This window comes from Pavona decussata, unplaced genomic scaffold (assembly GCF_977016875.1).
Source record: "Pavona decussata unplaced genomic scaffold, jaPavDecu1.1 SCAFFOLD_8, whole genome shotgun sequence".
In the NCBI taxonomy this organism is placed as follows: Eukaryota; Metazoa; Cnidaria; class Anthozoa; order Scleractinia; family Agariciidae; genus Pavona; species Pavona decussata.
Genome location: NW_028145431.1, coordinates 880023 through 900819, shown reverse-complemented (window position 1 = coordinate 900819; position 20797 = coordinate 880023). Strand labels below are relative to the sequence as shown.

Here is a 20797-nt window from a genome sequence, read left to right as displayed (position 1 = left end):
CACGATTTGTAAGGCCTGGTTCACACTTGCCACATAATTTACGGAATCGGAATCGTAATCGTAATCAGAAGAATCTTCTGACCTAGTGTGAATCAATACGGCGGAAGCAAAAACGGAAGCCTTGTTTGCGTCCAAAATGGCGGAAGGCCGCCATGTTTTCTGTTCTAAATCTCGCGTAAAGGGATTGGAAATGAGCTAATGGGCCCCCCAAAAATGGAAGAAATATTTTTAGCGCGCGCCCTTTGCGCGCGCTTGCAACGAATTTGAATTTTTTTTGTTAGTTTTTTTCGCGTGGAGTCGGCGCGCGCTGGCCACGAATATTTTCCAAGAAAGAAAGCGTTGATATAATACTCACGCTTTTTTACGCCCAAAAGGGGATTTACTGGATATTAGTCTTTTCCTACTTCGGCTTGTAATTGCTGATATACACACTTAAATGTACATTGAATTTACCTGTTCGCCATTACACAAGAAATTGCTGACGCAACGTTATAAATTTCATCCACGTGATGTCGCAGTGTTGGCGTTGACCATAAACTGTGGAACGTTAAAAACCGTTCTTTACTCACAAGTTCTCTCTGCGCCACGCAAACGGCAGCCAAGCGAAGGTAAATGATTTTGTATTGTTTCTATCTAATTTATGCTTGACCATGGTTAATCTTACACTAAAGGAAAGATTTCCCGATCTTTGATGTTTTGAACCCAGGAATCCGTCGTTTACGAAATCGGAAATAACTGAAAATTTGCAGATTCGGTCGGCACGGATCCGGAAACTTTTCAATCCGGAACATTTTACGATCGATTTAAACGTGTTTTCAACCAACCCGAGCACTTTCTGTTGTCTTCACGTTGCCAGATTGTTAGTTTATTTTTATTTTGCCTCGGAAATAAGCTGATTTCGAGCTGATTTCTTATATTAATAGAAAGATTTAGAATTATGTTCACGGTACAAAGGCGGAAAAAGGCAGAAATGACCACGTGACCACTCGAACCCTATGTTTGCTGCCAGCTGTTTTCAATTTCTCAGTAAAATGGAGTAGTTGTGCGTTAGCATCGAAGGTCAGAATTATTTTGCACTGTTTTCATCTGTGAACTAATTTTTTCAAGAAAGCATAAACGCGAATCTCACGCTTGCCGTAAAGACGATGCTAAATCTTTCTAGTGTTTGACAATTCTTCTATTTCTGGTTTGAGACAAACATGGTGTTATTCGCCAGTCAAATTCAGACCTTTTTTGTTCATTCAGAAAGAGCACGAGCAGAAAAATCCTCAGAAAATATCTGAAATCTACGTACACTTATTTTAACTGATCTAAACATTCCTTAAATTTTTCGTTGTTGGTCTTTTTTACGAAAACATGGATGTACCTTTAAAAGGTCACAACACGATCTGCGAACACAGGAGACAAGATTTTTTAGTATTTTGCTAAAATGTTTACGCTGGGTGACCCTGTACTTTGCCAAAATACTCTCGTTGGGTGTTCCTCAATAAGACAACAAGCAAGTTTCTTTTCACAGTGTCAAATTGAAGATCGCGTAAAAAAAGTGTCATTGAATTGTCCAATGTGTTAACAGTTTTAAACCAAGCGTTCTGAATTCAAGGTAAATTAGATCAAGGGCCGCTTATACTGGCAATTTTATCGACGGTTGTATGTGCGACTCCACGAGGGTCAAGGAAGTCTGATCAACCACTGCGCATGCGGCACACACTCGTCTTACAAAGGCACACTCGACACGTCACTGTGCGTCAGTGAAAACGTGTTCCGATCCCGGGGGGGGGGGGGGGGGGGTACTCGGGTATAAACGTGATGGGGGGGTCCGACGGAGCCTAATATTTTGCACCCCAAAAAATACATGGACCTTATATTGTGCACCCAAAAAACTACAAGACTGGAAATTTTAGACTCAAAAAAATACATGACTTTTATACCCTAAAAATGCAATATTAGGAACAGTATACACCACGGCTGCCTTTCTGCCTCCTTTCTGCCTTTCGGATATTGCGGGAACTTTGGCTTGAATTGCGTAAGAACTATTAGCCTGGCAGAAATTTGAGCCCAAAAAAAACACGCGCAGATTTTCAGACGCAAAAAAATACACGGTTAAATCTTCAACCCAAAAAAATACAGGAGTTGAAAATTTTAGTCCCAAAAAAATACGTCGGACCCCCCGTCACGTTTATACCCGAGTATCCCCCCTGGGGTTCCGATACATGGGTTGAAACCGTCTGGTTGAGAGTTCTGAAAAGAAGAGCTTTGGGTTCGTCAGTTATAACAAGAAGTGACAAATTATCACGAGAAGGCCATTTCCGAGTTCCTACAATTTGTTCAGTTTATTTATGGTAATTCCGCAATGCCTGGCTGATTTTTGCCTACACATATGTGCCTCTCCGTTACTTTTTTTTTTTCAAGGTTCTGCCATTTGCAAAAAGCAGAACTAAGGCGGCTTAAAACAAATCGAAGAAGTGCTATTTTACCTTCGCGGCCATTGATAACAAAACTGTAAGAATAGCTGAATTTCAATTGTTTTAATACGGTTTTCTATGTTTTGAAGTGAAGAAGGAAATTAGAACTAATTTTCGTGATTCCATCGATGGAATATGACGTCGCAATTTTGCGCGCGACTAATTTGCGTGTTTCTCAATTAATTACAGTGACGTTGCAAGTGGATAAGTGGATGATCAGTGGAAACTGATTTCAAGATCGTTTCTAGCTGCGGTTTACACATCGACAGCAACCAATAAATAGCGGCTTTATAAGTAGCGTGCTGGATTTTCTAACCCATCATGGCTGCAAGGCACAAGAGCTTGGCTGCAGGAATTTTGTTTCTTGTATTCATTGGATGGGTTCACGGAGCAGTAGGTAAGACAAAATTGTATTGTGGTAGACACATAAGCGTCTTAGAAGATTCCATTCAATTTCAAATAGAGGTTTTGATGGACGGCAATCAAATTCCTATGGGATTTGGAATAGAACTCGAATTCAAGGACCAACGTTACGAAATAAAAAGAAACAGAAACTTAATTGTATGTCTAGAAACCCCTTGCGAATTCGCGCAGTATCGTAACTAAATTCTCATAAGATTCTTGGTCTCTCCTGAAAGAAAAGTATAAATTATGCGATAGAAGGGACAACTGTTGACCCAAGGACCCTTATCAGCTTCTGTATCAGCTACCGTAGATTCTATTGACACGTACTGCTTCAAACTCTGACGAAGGCAACAGAATGTTTCCGAAAATTTAGTTTTAAAACGTTTTTAGAAGATCAATTTTATTGTTTCAAGGTTCAAAATAATTTTAATTGAAACATATTCAACACTGATCGCCATGTAACAAGAAATCTTGTCTTGTGATATTTTTCTATTTTCTCGTGAGATGTGTTTCTACATAATCAGGAGCGCAGTGATATTGCAAGGAAAAGTAAGATGTTGAACGATTGGAGTTAAAAGAGTTAAAAAGCATGGTCTCACCAAACGATACCCAATGCCTTAGCATTTTTATTGTGATCGTCTTAAAGGCAAAGCGTTATTGAATGTCTTGACATTTTAAAGAAAATATATTTGAAGTCCCCGAACGATATTTCTTCCAGAATTTCCAGCTATGGTATGTTCTGACCCTCTCGGAATGGAATCCGGAGCCATCCCTAATGAAAACCTCAAGAGCTCTTCTTCACTTAAGAAAGAAGAAGACGAAACGCATTCAAGACTGAACACTGGGGGAGTCTGGGTAGCGAAGACTGACAAAGTTGGTGGAGATGAATGGCTTGGGATTACCTTTGGAGATGTTCCTGCTATTATTACAGCTGTAGCAACTCAAGGAAGACGTGGACATCCCGCTAGCTGGGTAACGAAATACAAGCTACAATATCTTGACGAGTCCGATAAATTGGTTTATTATGACAAGGTAATAACAATCTATTTTTCACATACTGGCCCTTGTTCTTTTAAACTTAAATTTTGATTGATAGTTTGGGGCGGATTTTTAATCCACGGTACCGAAAAAGATAGCGATTGTTACATTTACCCATAATTCGTAGCGTGTGATGACAATAAAAGCGCTCATAAAAAAGTACAGAAAAGTTCTAAAAACTTCAAACTTAGCATACACAATGTTGTTTGCACAGGGATGAATTTTGTAAAAAAATGTGTCTTTTCTTGTGCTTATTGGCTGTGATAGGTTCGCAAGGTTTTGTGGTAAAATGAACAGCCGCTGGCCATCTTTTTCTGTAGGATTGCAGTATCGTAACACCAATACCTAAGTAATCACTCTGGGCAATTAATAACAGCAGGCAAAGACAGCGCAATGAACCAATCAGAACTCGAAACAAATACATGTAACGGACGCCAAGCGCGGGAAAACGTGTGCGAACAAGTCACGATTGGTGCAGCATTGGTTTGGGTTTTGTTTCTCGTTGAGTTATTGGGTCATAAAATAGCGCGAGTTTTTACCAACCAATTACTCAGCTTAGTAAAGTAAAACTAAAGCGATAGCAAATTATTTTCGACACTCCACTCCGTAAAAACTAAAATCTTAAACTAAGATTTTACCTTACGTTTCCCGTCTTATGCAAGACCACCACCACATTAAATTGAGACGGTGATCATCTTATTTTAACACAGGAGATCTCAAATGAAGACTATCGGAGTCTCAGTTAGTATATAAGATAAAAGATCGTCTTAAATATTGTCTTTAAATCGTCTTCATTTGAGAAGCGCTTATCTTAGTCAACATTGAGGTATCTTACTTTAAGAAAGACCAGTCTTAATTATATTTATCTGAGTCGATGGGGTCCTTATTTTAAGACGTTTTTTGGTCTTGTGGAAATTTTAAGACGCCTAAGCAGGCTATAGGACACTGCCATCCTACGTAAGATGCAATACGCCTTAAGCTGGCGACACACCTGACATTTTATACGACGATCGCAGCGAATTTGATCGCCAGCGAAAATCGCAAGTGATTTTCGCCACCGATTGATGCGGACACACCTGGCGATTTTTTTTCGCCGATCGCGGCGTTGTTCCTGTGATAAACCCGCCCAACCTGACTCATTGACTTTACTGGCAATTTGCAGCGATGAGCGTAAAAAAATCGCGGGAACGGGCACATTTGGCGAATTTAATCGCCGATATCTGACATGCCAGATATCGGCGATTTAATACGCCGATCCCTACTCTCACCATTTTAGTTCTCGGTAAAAAAAAAAAAATAAATAAAAAAAGGCTAACTTGGAAGAAATAGAAAATTCCAACACAAAAGGATCCAAATTTTGGAAAGCCCTTCCTGATTGGTTCATTAAAAAAATGCAGACCTCATAGGGAACAGGACTTCTCTTCTGATTGGTTGATTTTGATCCAAACTCTGCAGACGCGGAGTCTGGGCTGGAGTCTGGAGCTTGGCTCTCACCTTGTTCAGACTTAAAACAAGCCGTTAATATTTTTCAAGCGGCGGAGAGTGGAGAATTTACAAGAATTTCGAGACAACAACTTCAGTATTCAAATGAGAAGACATCTGGACATCAAATACGGTCTAAAGCCTCGGCTAAACGTTGTAACTATACACGAACTTAACCGCATGCACTGCACACCCAGCGGAATGAAAATGGAATGAAGAAATTACTGTCGCTTTCTAAACCGCCTGTTTTTTGAAAACCAAGATGAGTCCTGCAATTCTGCTGCGTCACCGATCAAAGGAATGAGTGTAGGGACAATTCAGACAATCTGCAATGCAAAGTTTATAATTTACGGGACTTTTAAGACCAACAAAACAGTATTTAAAATGCCACGGCCCGACCTCTGTTTTCCTGCGAATTTACGGTAAGCGGATTTGTATAAGTTGTTTCATTTCAGATTTGGTTTTAATAAAGTACTATGGATTGAAATTTGTTGTGTTTCATTGCTGCATGTATCATGTTCAAGCTTAACAGTATTAAACACTCCCTGTTTTTGAATGTAGGCTTAATATAGTGACCGTTGCAGTTAGATTGAAGATTTCTTCCTTGCTTCGAAACTTGAATTGAGATTCTAAAGCATCTAGAATAAGATTGTTCAAATCTTGAATTAAGATGAAAATATGACTTACCACAGCACTTTGAATCTAAGAAAAAATCATCTTAATCTAAGACGCCATCATCGTATAAATAAGAAGAAAATCGTCTTATCCTAAGATAAATCGTCTTCAAATGAGATTTACGCGCTGTCTTACCACAGCACCAGAATTAAGTGTAAAAAACGTCTTAAAGTAAGATTTTAGTAATAATCAGTGCACTGATTATTTTAATAGCGGACAAAATGGTCCACATTCAATAATTGAATTTTCAACAACTCATCCTCGGAGGCCCAGGGGCAGTTAGTCGGATAGCAGGAGTTTTCGAGGGCGAAAGTTTACTGTAAGAACGGTCAACTGAGCGGTAGTAACTACATCTTCCCATCTTACATAAAATGGTGACTTTCCTGTTAAGTCCTAGAGGAATAGGTGAGGAGGAAAATAGCGGTCACTGAAACATGTCTTGGTTTAGGACGAGGAGGAGTTCGTAACAATACTGCATTTCACAATTATTCTCTTGTTACTCAACTAGTTTTGTCGTATTTAAGGCGCTTTTATAAATACTCTGTGGATCCAGATCAGTAGTAACCTTTTTTATCATATGATGCTTTAGGAGTTTGCTGGAAACACAGATCAGAACACTGTCGTTCGTCATGAACTAAAGCCAGCACTGGAAACAAAAGAAATCCGTTTTGTGCTAATGGCTTTTCACAGATCCCCATCAATGAGGGTCGAGGTCTACGGCTGTAGAGGTAAGAAAATCTCATTATCTCTCGGCTGTGCTTTTATTTATTTAGCGGGAGTTCGAAATCAAATTTGTAATCCCAGATAAGAGGAGATGGACACTTTCGAATTCCCTTTGCTTTGTTAGGACTAGTTAACAAGATAACAAGGTAGCTACCATGCCCCAGAGGGAAGGTCAGCCTCCCACGCAGTCATATGACCCTCCTCCTTTGGGGCGGGGGGGAGGTAGTTTACGACTCCTCTAAAAACGACTGCGTGGGAGGCCACAGAGATTCCTTACACTGTAAACTCAAAATATCTGTTTTGTCCAGGAAATTGAGGCCGTTTTAATTGAATAGTAAACTAAGGTGCTAGAAATTGTTCGTGTGAGTGATTTCTTCTGCTTTTATGGCTGGATATTGTTATCCAAGGAGAATACAGATGAAAGCCACTGTTGTTTTGGATATGTGATTCATGTACGAGCCCCGGGACTTGTATCCGGGAGGTTTATAAGCGGTTTGATAAAAAACAAACAAACTTACAAAAGACGAACAAACAAACAAAAAAGCCAAAAACGAACTAACTCGTTTCAAAAGAGAGAATCTTTACGGAGCCCATATTGATGTTGTTACAGCAACGTCACTTTAATGTCAACAAACCCACCCACACCATCAGCACTAGTGGGCTTCATAGGGATTCTCTCTGTTAATCCGAGGTTGATTGAAACAATCGGGATTTGGATCACTTTGATCTTTTCCCTATTTGGAACAGCTCTATATTGAGTCTCGTGCACTCTGCTGTCCTGTAATCAAGCGTAACCAAGCCTTTGCTTGGTTTTGTAGCCATTTGTGAAACTAATCCAAGGGTCTGGCCGAAGCTTAAATGGGCAGTATCATGGGAGATCGATGGGAGATATCATGATTTTTGGCCAAAATTCACTAAATTTAAACTTTGAACACTGTGTTACTTAATTTCTCAATCGCTAATTTAAAGAAATATTAATAGTGATTCTAAGACGAAAGGTTGAACCAAAATATAGTAATACCAGCGATTTTAGTGCGTTAAAAACAGCGAAATTTGAAAACGTCCGCCAGACGTTTTTAAATTTGAACCCCTCTCCATCTTTGTCATCTGCCGGCGAAAATATCCGTGGATAGTTTCTTTGCATTCTGATAGTCTTTTAATGGACTTTTGTCATTATATCTTGGCTGCTATCAACCGAATAGCGTTTTTCCGATTTTCAATGTGTTACTAAAAAGAGCGTGATACTGTCCCTTTAAGTCGTTAAATCCTAGTTGTTCAGTGTACGAAAGTTAAATTTGTGGTCTGCTGGACAGCCGAATGTCTTCAATACAATGCTAACATGTATGCAAAACTGTAGCTATTTTTCAGAATAACCTGAAGAAATCTGTGACGCAGGTTGAAATAAATTAGAGGAAAAGAGCTAAAAACAACAAAAAAAAAGGGTTATAACCTTTGTGGTACTCAGGTATTTTCTCTCCCGTAGATCAAGCGAGAAGATCTGGGTATGAGATTACCTGTGCTGTGGCACATAACTTTTTTTTTTTCACTTGGAGTTACCCACAGGACACCTAACAAGATATTTATTTCAGGATATTGGCGTCAGTTTTGTCCAAGTGTCAAAGCCCTCGGAATGCAGGACGGCAAAATCCCTGATGAAGACATCGAGACCTCTACTGAATATAGACCGGAGGAAGGCGGAAGGGCTGCAAGACTTAATCATAAGGCCTGGTTAGGAGTTGGTGGAGGTTGGGTTACTTCAAGCAGCGACCAAACTGGATCTCAACAATGGCTTCAGGTTGATTTCAAGAAAGTCCCAGCCATCATCACGCATGTAGCAACGCAAGGAAGAGATGCTCGTGATGCATGGGTTAAGAAGTACAAACTGCAATATCTTGATGATTCCGATGAGTTGGTTAACTTCCGCGCCGAAGGAGCAAAAACAAACTTCACGGTAAGAGCTTTTAAATCCTGGGCTGGGTTGTTCGAAAGCCGATTAACGCTAACCTATACTTAAAAGTTAATCGAGGTTTTCATTTCGCTTTTTAAAAGTGGTTTAAAAGCCCTGTTTAAAGGTAAAGGTAAAGAAAAGTCTAAATCAAACGTGAGGGCCAAAAATCTTTTGGAAGAATCTTTACCGATTAGTAATTAAACTCGAATCAAAGTTCACACGTTAATACAGGATTAGCTTAATCGGGCTTTGAACAACTGGGCCCTGGTTTCCGTATGATCGCAAACGATCACAGGATCTCAGATCCCAAGCAATTCCGCCATCATATTGCCATCAATGATCTGCGGGAAACGCAGGACATAATCCAACAAACCGAAAAAGATGGCGACTTATACATTTATTCATAATTTATAGCATATGAAAACCCTAAAAAAAGCTCATAAAAACGCACCGAAAAGCTCTATTGAACATTTCAACCCTAGCCTACACAATGATTCTAGTAAAGGGAAACATTTTGCCAAATTCGGCTTTCTGTATGCCTAATGACGCGCCTTACCGTGGCCACCCAACAAACTTTTTTACAAGTTAGCAAATTAGGATACGCTAATTTGATTAACGGTCACGCCTCCTTGCAAAGTCGAACAGGCAAGTGACGCAACAACGAATTATTGAAAACATGGCTAACTTGTAAAAAAAGTTTCTTGGGTGGCCACGGTAAGGCCCGTCGCACTGTCAGTTGAGTGACAGACAAACATGCAACATTTGGGTAATCCGGGACCTGCTTTAATTGTCTGAGCCTCGAAGAGATGTCCGCTGTACAGTGGCGTCCGCCTTTAAGACAGCTGACTGTATTCATTCATGTAAACGTTCGTTTTGTTTATTTATTTTGTATATTGTGCTTTAGGAGTTTCTTGGAAATAAGGACAAGCATACCGTCGTCACTCATGAACTAATTACAAACCCGGCTCTGATGACAAAAGGAATCCGCTTCCTACCAACGGATTGGCACGACTACATAGGTATGAGGCTGGAGCTGTACGGATGCAGAGGTAAGATTGTTTTACCATTTTATCAGGCAATCGCAAAGTTCGACGGTTGTGACGAGGCGCCATTTTGAAAGCAGAGCAAACATGGAACCAAATATAGAATTTGTGTGAGGATCTGTTGTCTGATGATTCCGGTGAAATTGGATCTCTGAAAAGTTGGACGCTTCCAGCCAAAATTAAGAAATATAGATACATACAGCCGTCCTGGAAAGTCGATGTTTGAGTTTTTAATGTGAATTTTATGGGAAAGGATTCATGCGAAAAATAACTCAAATTACTTAAAAAGTAAAATGCTTGGATGAACCGCTTCATCTTGAGCTTTTTAGTCGTGTTAAATAAATAAATAAATAAATAAATAAATAAATAAATAAATAAATAAATAAATAAATAAATAAATAAATAAATAAATAAATAATTGAATGAATGAATGAATGAATGAATGAATGAATGAATGAATGAATGAATGAATGTATGACTTTATTCAAGTGTCGAAGTATTTAGCACTGTTGTGCTAATATGGAACACTAAAAATCAGTGAAATAAATATACAAACTGAACATAACACATAAAAGAAATCCCAGCTGGTGTGAAGCCAACCAGTTGGCTATTTACAAAGCGTGCCCTTGGGTTTGAAAACGGGGCTACCGTGAAACAAATCCAAGTGGTCAGAGCAGGACTTGAATCCGGGATCTCCGGATTACAAGTCTGGCGTTCTAACCACTAGGCCACGCCCCCTCCCCAACTTTAGTGTGTAAGGTTAACGTGAATGATAATGACGTTAACTGCCGAGTCTCGATTCGTAGACACTGATGAATGTGCAAACGCAAGTCTGAACACTTGTCCCAAGAAGAAAGGAATCGCGTGTGTCAACGAGATAAGCGGGCATGAAGACAGCTACCACTGCGCGTGCGCACAAGGGTATAAGTCAACTGATAGCAGTAAGGTCAAGGGTCATGACATCACGTGCGAAGGTAAGCTCATCCACGTAAGGGAATAAGAAAATGCCGCAGGATTTAGATCTCCACGGAGTTTAATTACGTGGTTTGTAGTAACGATAGGGCCCGAAGTTTTAATTTCTTGTTCGCAAACTGGACCAGTGGCATTAACATTTTGAGATGTTGAAGTTTGAAAAAGTTGATTCTACCGTATTTTGATTTGTGACGGCGCGCTTCTTGAGGTTTGCCTTGAACATGCGCTAGGTGATCGCGCTTAAAGGGAAGTTGTTCATTTTCTCAACCTCGTTTGGGTGGAAATATACGGATTCCACTGCGATTTTTTTACGCGCAATCCTAGATAGGCCCGTGAATCTGTGTAAATCAAATGCGTCATTAATTTTTTACTTTCGTTAAACCTGCAGTTCAAATTACATTGATCTCGCACTGAAAGTAACAACTTCAAAAGGAAGAAAATTAGGTCAAATGTTACCAGCTTTATTTTCTCATACTGATGTGATTTCTAGACATTGATGAATGTGCGGATCCAAGTCTCAACACTTGTGGCAAGGACGCCAAGTGCGAAAACAGCGCAGGAGGATATTACTGCACATGCGCACTAGGATTTCAGTCAACAGACAGCGGAAAAAACAACGGCAAGGATATCACGTGTGAAGGTGGGTTACTTAGTACTAAGTTACCTTGGTTACGTTCGCTGTGCTTCCTATTTGCCAGCAAGCAAAATAAACCAACATGTTGTCAGTCGTTTTACGCATGTATGCGCATGCGCTTTCGTTGCCTTCAACGATTAAATTAAATCTTTGCTCTCCTCATACTACAAAGATGCACTTATTTCGCGCTTTGATATTGAGGACACTAGAACCTGGAAATCTCTCTGTTTAAAATGTAACATGTCACGCAACCTTTCAGAGCCTATTTCGTGTTGTCATTAGTTAACTATATTTTACTATCTTATTCGAGTGTTTAGAACTTTGTTAATCTTGGGCCCACAGTAATTGGCGCTAGCTGTTGTGGTCACCCTGCCTTAACCCAGTACTTGTTTATTTTCAGTTTACGTTGTCATGTTCTGTTTATAGTTTTATTTTAGAAGGCGAAGTCTTATAATAATAATAAAACATCAAGCGTTTTACATGTACGTACAAATTATTTAGCATTGTTTCGCAAAAGCAGAAGTGTAATCTAAGCTTTTCGTTCCCGGTATATTGCATGCAAAAGAGTTCTTACCACGAGCACAAGCTCAAACATGAAATAATCCCTGCAAATATTTGATCAATTATTCTCAAACTGATTAATAATTACGAAGAAAAGCCAAAGGAAACATGACCGTGAAGGAAGTTTGCAAAAAGAGAATTTGTTTTGATCTTGAAGCCAGTTTTGCATGAAGCTCAAACGAAAATTGCTCTTATGTTATGATCTCACATGATTTTCAGATGTTGATGAATGTGCACACTCACAACTCAACAAGTGTGGCAAGTACACCAAGTGCAAAAACAACGTAGGCAGCTACGAGTGCATATGTGAATCAGGATTTGAATCAGCAAGCGGCGAAAACCAGGAACACTACATCAACTGTGAAGGTAAGTTCAATGATGTACTTGTTGTCCATATTGTTACAAATACATCATATATCAAACTTCATTGAAGTTTGATCATTGGATCATGCAATTCCAGGCTTTGATTGGCTAACGTGTAAAAGCAAGATATAACGTACTATGCAAAAATATGGTTCACCGACGAGGATTCGAACCCCGGTCTCCTGCCTTCAAGGCAGACGTGATAACCACTACACTACAGGCGAACCTACGGTGACAGTGGACGAAATAGCACAGCTTATTCTTATTACATCACTAAGATCACGGGGTCGCTCACTCAACACGAAGAGTTTGATTTCTTTGATTGGCTAAGCGGCCAACAGCCGTACCTATCACTTTCAACATGGCATAACATAACATGACGTAACGTAACGTAACGTAGCGTAGCGTAACGTAACATTATGTAAAGTAACGTAACGTAGCGTAACGTAACATTATGTAAAGTAACGTAATATAACGTAACGTAACACTGACTGACAAAGTAAATTTTCACATGATAGTACAAGTCTTGGCATAAAAAATACCTGCCATCATCCTCAACCTCTTTTAACAATTTTTAATTATCATGTTCAGACATTGACGAATGTAAGGATCCAAGCATCCACAAATGTACAGGGCAAACCAAGTGTGTAAACCAACTGGGAAGTCACAGCTGCACATGCGCACTAGGATATGAACCAGTGGTCGCGGGTCAAACCAGAGGACTGGGCATCAAATGTAAAGGTAAGTTCACCCATGTTGGTCTTTGGAGGTTTATCAGGTATTGATAATAGGCCTCATTTGCTATATATGCTAATTTTCCATCACAAACCACATGATATTCTCAGGAGAATCGATGCTTTGTCTTTTTGGAAGTAAAGAATGCATATCATTGTGACTAAGACCAATAGGCCATTTTACTGTTGTGTACTTAGTGACCTGGCCCCAGTTGTTCAAAGGCCGGATAACTTTATCCCGTGGATAAGTCACTATCCGACAGTTTCAATCTGTGTAAAGATTTCAGTATTTCATCGTGTCAAGCGAATATGCACACTCTAACCACAGTCTAGTTAAGGAGTGTACGAAAACCTTGGACAACGTTTAGACCCTGTATAGTACCTTATTCAGCGGATAAAGTTATCCGGCCATTGAACAACTGGGGCCTGGCATTGAATTGGAAGTGAGGCTGGGGGTGACCTTGTTTTGATACACACCTCACTGCTTTTCATATGTAGATCATTCTCTTCTTATGCTAACTAGTTTGCATTTACATATGAAAAGCAGTGAGGTCTGTATCAAAACAAGGTCACCCCTAGCCTCGCTTCCAATCCAAGGCCAGGTCACTAAACACACAACTGTAAAATGGCCGATTCTAAAAGAGACCCCCCCCTAGAGTACCGTCACATGATTAGTAATGGGGCAACAAAACAACGAAGCGAATAAGTTACGTCTATCGAGATTACCGATTACTGAAAGAGAATTAAGCTGCACAGGCTAGACGATGGTTTATATTTTTGGTTTATTTGTATGCAAATTGTAACCGCCAAATCCAAAGTATTAACCACAATTGACAGCCACAGGGTGTAAACAGGAAAAGTTCAAACTCCAAACTCGTGCCATTGATCACTGAACCTTTAATCACTACCTTTGTCACCAAAACAGTATGAAGATTCACGTTGTTTACACATGCAAACACCGCTTCGTCATGATAATACCCCGACCGTATAGCGAAGGCTTGAGATGACGGAAAATATGGATTCTGAGCTTTTATTGAAATTTATTTGGTATTTCCCAGACTACCTTTTGGCATTGTCGTGTACGCTTTTACGCTTTTTTGGACAACCTTTGTCGAAACACCTAAAACGCGTATCACGTAGCAAGGTTTCTAAGGCATATACAATAGGAAAATACGGGTTGTACTACCATGCAAAAACACTAGTAACTGACAGGCACTGATAAGTACTTACAGCACACGCTTGAACTTCCAGAACTGGAAACATGCTACAAGATGAAACTTCACACACTGAAAAACCGCCTAGAAAACATGGCGTCCTTCTTCGTACGTCCTTTATACCGCGCGAGCCTGGATACTAAACTAGCGAAACCGCTGAACAACGAAAGCGAACAACAGATTCGAGTTCGAATTTACACAGAAAAAAATCTGGGAATATCGCCTGATTCTTAGCAGATGAGGCCGTAGGCCGATTTCGCTAAAATCAGGGGATATTCCGCAAGATTGGGCAGGATAATTGTTTTACTAGAAATACGCGACTCGCAAAGCCTCGCGAAGCTGGGGCTGGGTGGAAAACCCTTTTTACTCGTACTGTAGCATCAAATGAGGAGATTAAAAGGGGCATAGGTTTTTTTTATGAGCATGGTCTTTTCGTAGTTCCACAGGCTAGTTTGCGGTTGAAAATCTATTTCTGACGCGACGTAATTTACAACGGGCGTGCAGCGCTGTCGTGTTCGATGAATTTATTTCCCACGGAAAATTATTTTTACCGCGGCCACAAACGTGTAATTTCTTCAATGCAATCTTTCACAAAAAAGATTTCTAAAAGAAAGGGAAAATATTCTGGAGAGATAGTTCTGTATCCAGTGAATATTGATGAACGTTGCAGTTGAAATTTGATCATGCACGCATATTTTTTCCGATATATGCAAATTTTTTTCAGACGACGCAAGACAGTCTGACGTCATTCATACTTTGTTTGCGCACTGTTGCCAGGCAACAGCACGGACACTTTAACGGAAATATATAAACATATATATAAATATATGTTCGGCTCGATAGCTCCCGAGCGCGGCCTTCGGCCCGACAAATTTATTAACCTCGCTACGCTCGGGCCTTCGGCCCTCGCTTCGCGAGGAATTATTCAACACATTGAACTCAAGGCACAGTTTTATCTTCAGAAAAGCTGGAGACGATCTTTATTTTGCCATTTTCTCTGCGACACACAAAATTACGTATATCGCAGGATATCTGTTGACTACGGACGACGAATATTCAGTGCACCATGAACATATCTGGGGAGTGTTACAATGCGTTGAATTGAATAACACCTTCTATTTTTAATTATCAGACGTTAACGAATGTAAAAAGAAGGCGTGCCATCCAAACGCCCAGTGCACCAACACCAACGGCTCCTACAAGTGCAAGTGTAAGCCTGGATGGAAAGGAGATGGCAAGCGCTGTACAAGTAAGGATTTGAGTTATTTACAATATGTGTTTTTTTTTTCAAGCTTCACGTTTTCCAGGTATCATAGAGTAGTAACTGTTGTTGCAGTAATGATGTAAGTATCAAATGGTTCCTTCTTGTGATAACAAGACGGAATGATTTGGATTTTCGCGCTCGAGCTTTTTCTCCATCTCATATAGTGCCTTGCCTTGCAGACGAGTCGACTGGTTTGGTATAGGCTACAACAATTATTCACCTTAGTGTCGGTGGATAATGGTAGATATCTACCTCTACTTCTGTGAATCATTGATAATTAGACCATATCAAGTGCTTGTCATAGAGCGGTTTTCAATTGAGTGTCGTGAAATCAAAACCAAAGTAATTTCTCCGGCCAATCACAACAGATATAAACAACACAATCAGCCAATCAGAACTCGAAGTCATTCTCATTTCTAGCCGCAAAACTTTGGAATTCGTTACCTACGTATGTTAGAAATGCCAAGGATATTTCTACTTTTAAATATCTTTTGAAGAAGCAGGTTTTTAGATAGATTTTAAGATTTAAGTAATTTAAGTAATTTAAGTAATTTTTAAATTGTATCTTTTTTTTTGGATGCTTTTGATTTCACGCACTTGTTTTAACGAGTTTTTATCACTCCTAGATGTAGCGTGGGTAAATAAAGTATTGTATTGTATTTTATTATATATAAATCGAATTTTAGGTGATAAACGCTGTAAGTAGAATTTGGTATTTTCTATATTTCACATGTGAAAAAAGTGATACGTCCAATCAGCTTCTCGTATACACCGTATTCACAAATGGCGGACACACGCGGAAAAGACTGGCACTACGCATCAAAACGAGGCGTTTTAGGATAAACAAAAAAAAATTTCCAGCGAATGTAAGCTTCTAGAGGGTCGATAAGTGCTGAGTTTATACAAATTGAGTTTTTCTGATCACTTAGTCCGAACGAGTTCAAATTCTAGTGTTTATTACTTATTGGTTGGCTTCTTGTAGCAATCTCAAATGCAAACTAGACACTCACAGGAAAAAACTGAGTTAGATTGTTTGTTTCAAACCTTCGAGTGTAATGTCTACAGAAAATATGAAACGTTGTTAGAAAGATCTTCACTCTAGCAGGCGCCACAAAGGTTTATTCGATGTATTTTTTCGAAAGGGAATTAAAACAGGTTTCGAAGGAAAGAAAACGAATCTACAAACAGACGCAGTTCCAAAGAGGGTTGCGTGGTGATTACTACTCGGAAGTTCCGATCACAAAAGCTACAAGAACCGACTCCTACTATTGTGAACAGCTCTAATGCCTAAAAAACGAAAACAAAGGGAGGTGGAGGGAAGCTACTGAAAGAAAAGTTTAACTAAGGAAGCAATATGTGAGCCAAGACTTAAATATTTCGGTACATTTTAGGCGCTTTTTCCCCGAAATAAAAAAGATATCATGCCTCGCAAGATTGGCCAAGATTCATGCAAGTCTTAGTTATTGAAAATGTGGCAGTTACCAAAGTCAAGAGGAACTACTGGAAGTAAGGTATCAATTTTAAGAAAACGATCCTGCAAGGAAATTCAGGAATGTCACTCTCTAATGCATTATATTGTAACTGCATTACAAGGAATGGCAAGTTTAGGAACCCAGTGTAAAGCGAAATACGATAATCTAATTCTGACAAATTACCTAATTAAGTATGCAAATCTTTAATGATTTCAACCGAAATGCCGGTTAAAAAGCCACAATACTGTGTTCGCTAGTCCCTGTTTCACGGAATACAATTTTCTCATTCAGGCAAGAAATGTTCCAGCTTGTTCCATTATTAAACAGTTGGATTTTGATGACTTGATTGATTTAACAAATTATGAATTTTGAGGGGACTGCATTCTCTGCTTGTTGTTTACAGTACGGCTACAATATAAATGAATCGAAACAAACAAGTCTTGGTTCACCTGTTGCTTCTTTTTAAATTATTCGTCCAGCCGTTTCTCTCCACATCTTTCTCGTCTTTTCGTTGTCGTCTTCGTCTTTTTTTCTTGGTATTATAGCGGTTTAGACAAATGGTTGTAGTCTCTCTTGCGCTCGGAACGTCCGATACGAAGTTGATCACGCAACTCTCGTTAGAAATGCATCCTTTTGTATGTTCATTTTGTTTCCTTCAAGACTTATCTTACCTTCGGATTCCGAAAGACATACCAAACAAACTTCTGTTCGATTCTGTAGTATCTCTATCCATCTGCGCTCGAAAGTTGAATCCTTCAGAAACAAAAACTCTAACCGATTTGTTTCCGTGATTGTCTCTTTTGCATTTGGGATTGCTACAAGGAACGAACCAAGAAACACTAGACCTCTCTCGTTCGGAATAAAACCAGCGATCTGAAAAACTTGCTGTTTAAGAGCTTATCAGCGAAATAGTCTCTCTGTGAGCTTGTACTCGCAGGCAAATTATTTTTTGTTTATCCTAAAACGCCTCGTTTTGATGCCTAGTGCCAGTTTTTTCCCGCGCATCCGCCATTTGTGAATACGGTGTATAGCTTTTCTCACACGTGCAAAATATAACCACTCAGCGTCTGCGAAGTCCAACCTCTTAGCCAATCAGAGCATAGCAATCAAATGGCTTCAGAGACGGTTGAGAAAACAGAGCCCGCCAATCCGGCGCCATAAGTCTGTGATTTGAAAACATGGCTTCGGCTTCACGATTTGTTCCTCTGCAATTACCATTAGCTGAATTTATTGAAGAGCAAGCAAAAAAAATACTCTGAGCAAAACGAAGAGAGCCGTTTCCTTGCTCAAAGAGTGTTTAAGAGCAAAAGAAATAGATAAAGAGCTTGAAAATATTGAAGCGAAAGTGCTCGATGAAATACTGTGTACGTTCATCGTGGAGGTGATAAAAAAGGACGGAGGAGAATACGAACCAACAACATTAAGATCGTTTATTTCCAGCTTCGACCGCTATTTACGGAGAAAAGGATATCCAACAACCATCACAGATGGAAAGGAATTTGGGAAAACTAGAGAAACACTGGTTGCGAAGCAGAAGGAATTGAAGAAGGCCGGCAAAGGAAACAAAACAAAAGCTGCTCGGGCTCTGACTGATGAAGAGGTCGACATTCTTTACGGCAAAGAACTTTTGGGTCTTTCGTCTCCGGAGTCCTTATTAAACACTTTATGGTTGAATAACACCCAGCACTTTGGTTTGAGAGGATGCCAGGAGCATAGAGATATGACATGGGGAGATGTTCAGCTCAAAGCCAGTGCTGATGGAGTTCAATTTCTCGAATATACCGAGAGGCAAACAAAAACAACTACAGGCGCCGAACCGAAAGACACTCGGGCTGTGAAGCCGAAAATGTTTTCTGTTCCAGGTAGTGACAGAGATCCTGTAAAAGCCTATCATCTCTATGCCTCTAAAAGGCCAGAGCAAATGAATTCAGCCGACAGCCCATTTTACTTGGCCGTCAACTACACTAAACTAGCACAGTCTTCAAAACCCTGGTTCAAGGCAGCGCCGATGGGCCTAAACACGTTGAATTCACTCATGAAGACTATGGCTCAAAAAGGTGGATTGCACGCAGAAAATCTTACTAACCACAGTGCCCGAAAGCGAATGATTCAGAAACTGAACGATCAAGAAGTTTCTCCGACTCACATCATGCAAGTCTCTGGACATAAAAATGTTCAGAGCCTCAATAATTACAGTTCGCTTTCAGAAAAACAGCAGAGGGATATATCCAGCATTCTGAGCGCTAGCATTTCAGGATCGCTGGCTATTCGACAAACTGAAGAAGTAAGTTTATCATCAAGGAACCAGAAATCGCCACAGCGACCTTTTTCTTTATTTCAAGTGACGAAAATTCAAGGAGGAACATTTAACATTGCTATAAACAGTTTAAGCCAACAAAGTCCTGACTTGTCTTTGCACTGCGCGAAGCGTAAACATTACTTCATTGAATCAGATAGTGATTAAAAAGCAAAGGTTTTGCTCATTACATTTTAGCAATCTCCCGGTATTTCCAGTTATCTTGGATAGGGAGTAATTATTTATGTAGACTCTTTTTCTTCTTGTTTGCGGAGAACAGTATTTAACGCCAGGTCATTTAGATTCTTGAAATTTTACTGTTTTTGCAAGTAAGCTCATCAGATTTCAGATGGAAATAAAACTGATTTGATGGTCATGTTTAATTCTCGCTTTATATATAATAAAGAAATTACATCATAGAAAGTGCTTTGTACAGATTTTTATTCACTCGTTGCAAAACTTCGGAAAACTTGCAACTCGTGACTAAAAATCCGTACGTCGCACTTTCTATGAAGTAATCTATATGTATTGTATGTAACCTGCGTCAAGCGCGGGAAAACACGTGCGACCAAACACGACTGGTTTGGGTTTGGGTTTAAGTTCCCATTGGTTGAGAAAATGGCGCGAACTTTGCCAACCATTTATAGAGTCTAGTAAGGCAAAGCCAAAGCAAACGCGAGATTACTTTCGACACTCTCTATAATCGAAGTTCTATAACAGATAAAGTTTATCACTGTTACTTTCGAGAGCTGTTTGAAAGAAGTAGAAATTAGTACATGAACACTGTACGAGCGCAGTGGATTCTCAGGTTTTCTACCCAACAAAAATGCCAATCGAAGCACACATTGTAACGTGAGGATCTTCTAATACTGAACTGATGTAAATTCTTTCATTTCTCCTCTTTTTTCTAGAGCCCTTGCTAATTGCATCAGGAATGTCTCCCGTCCAGTCTCCCGTAATGCTTCTCGCCTCTGCAGTGCTTGGATGCCTGGCCTTGTTTTGATTCTACCTTTGCTATTCTTTCCCGTATTTTTTATACTTTTTTTCTGACTTGACATCGCCTTTTTCTTAACTAACCAAACACCAGTTGATAAACAACTACAAAACTTTTTCTGTTATTTTCTTCACGATTTCTGGTATAAATATTCTCACAAGCAATTGAAAAGTTTTGTCTGGGTCTTATTTACTTTGTATTTAAAGCTTAAACAAACTGATAATCAAGGAACAATACATTTTTCTTTTCTTCTTTTCTTCTACTAAAAAAATTAAAGGAGACATACAGATTCTTACAGGAATGCAGTAAGCAATTGAAAAGTTGAAAAATAACGCAAGAAATTACTTTTGGATTTGATATCTATAACTGACAGAAAGATGTGGAAAAGATCTTTGTGAACTTGTATTGTAATATTGCAACAAAAATCTATCTAGAAAACCAATAGACAAACACTTATGTAATGGAAACAATCTGAAAAAAATAATAAACTGCCTTTCTTGGGTCATGTTTTTGGATG

The 20797-nt window shown here is 39.4% G+C and overlaps 1 protein-coding gene across 1 annotated transcript; it reads left to right on the top strand.

Moving 5' to 3' along the window:
- The first annotated feature begins 524 nt into the window (after positions 1–524).
- Positions 525–20785, top strand: LOC146488749 (neuropilin-1a-like). Its single transcript, XM_085113306.1, has 12 exons — positions 525–608; positions 2652–2859; positions 3586–3899; positions 6652–6790; positions 8375–8736; positions 9638–9782; positions 10583–10750; positions 11239–11388; positions 12163–12309; positions 12898–13047; positions 15387–15503; positions 20198–20785. The coding sequence occupies exons 2-12, from the start codon at positions 2784–2786 to the stop codon at positions 20287–20289; spliced, it is 1860 nt and encodes a 619-aa protein (XP_084969432.1). The 5' UTR covers positions 525–608; positions 2652–2783; the 3' UTR covers positions 20290–20785.
- The last annotated feature ends 12 nt before the right edge of the window (positions 20786–20797 follow it).

Coding starts and splice junctions, on each gene's coding strand:
- LOC146488749 (XM_085113306.1), top strand. CDS start 2,784: ATGGCTGCAAGGCACAAGAGCTTGGCTGCAGGAATTTTGTTTCTTGTA. Junction 2,860..3,585: donor ATGGGTTCACGGAGCAGTAG/GTAAGACAAAAT, acceptor TATTTCTTCCAG/AATTTCCAGCTATGGTATGT. Junction 10,751..11,238: donor TCATGACATCACGTGCGAAG/GTAAGCTCATCC, acceptor TGTGATTTCTAG/ACATTGATGAATGTGCGGAT.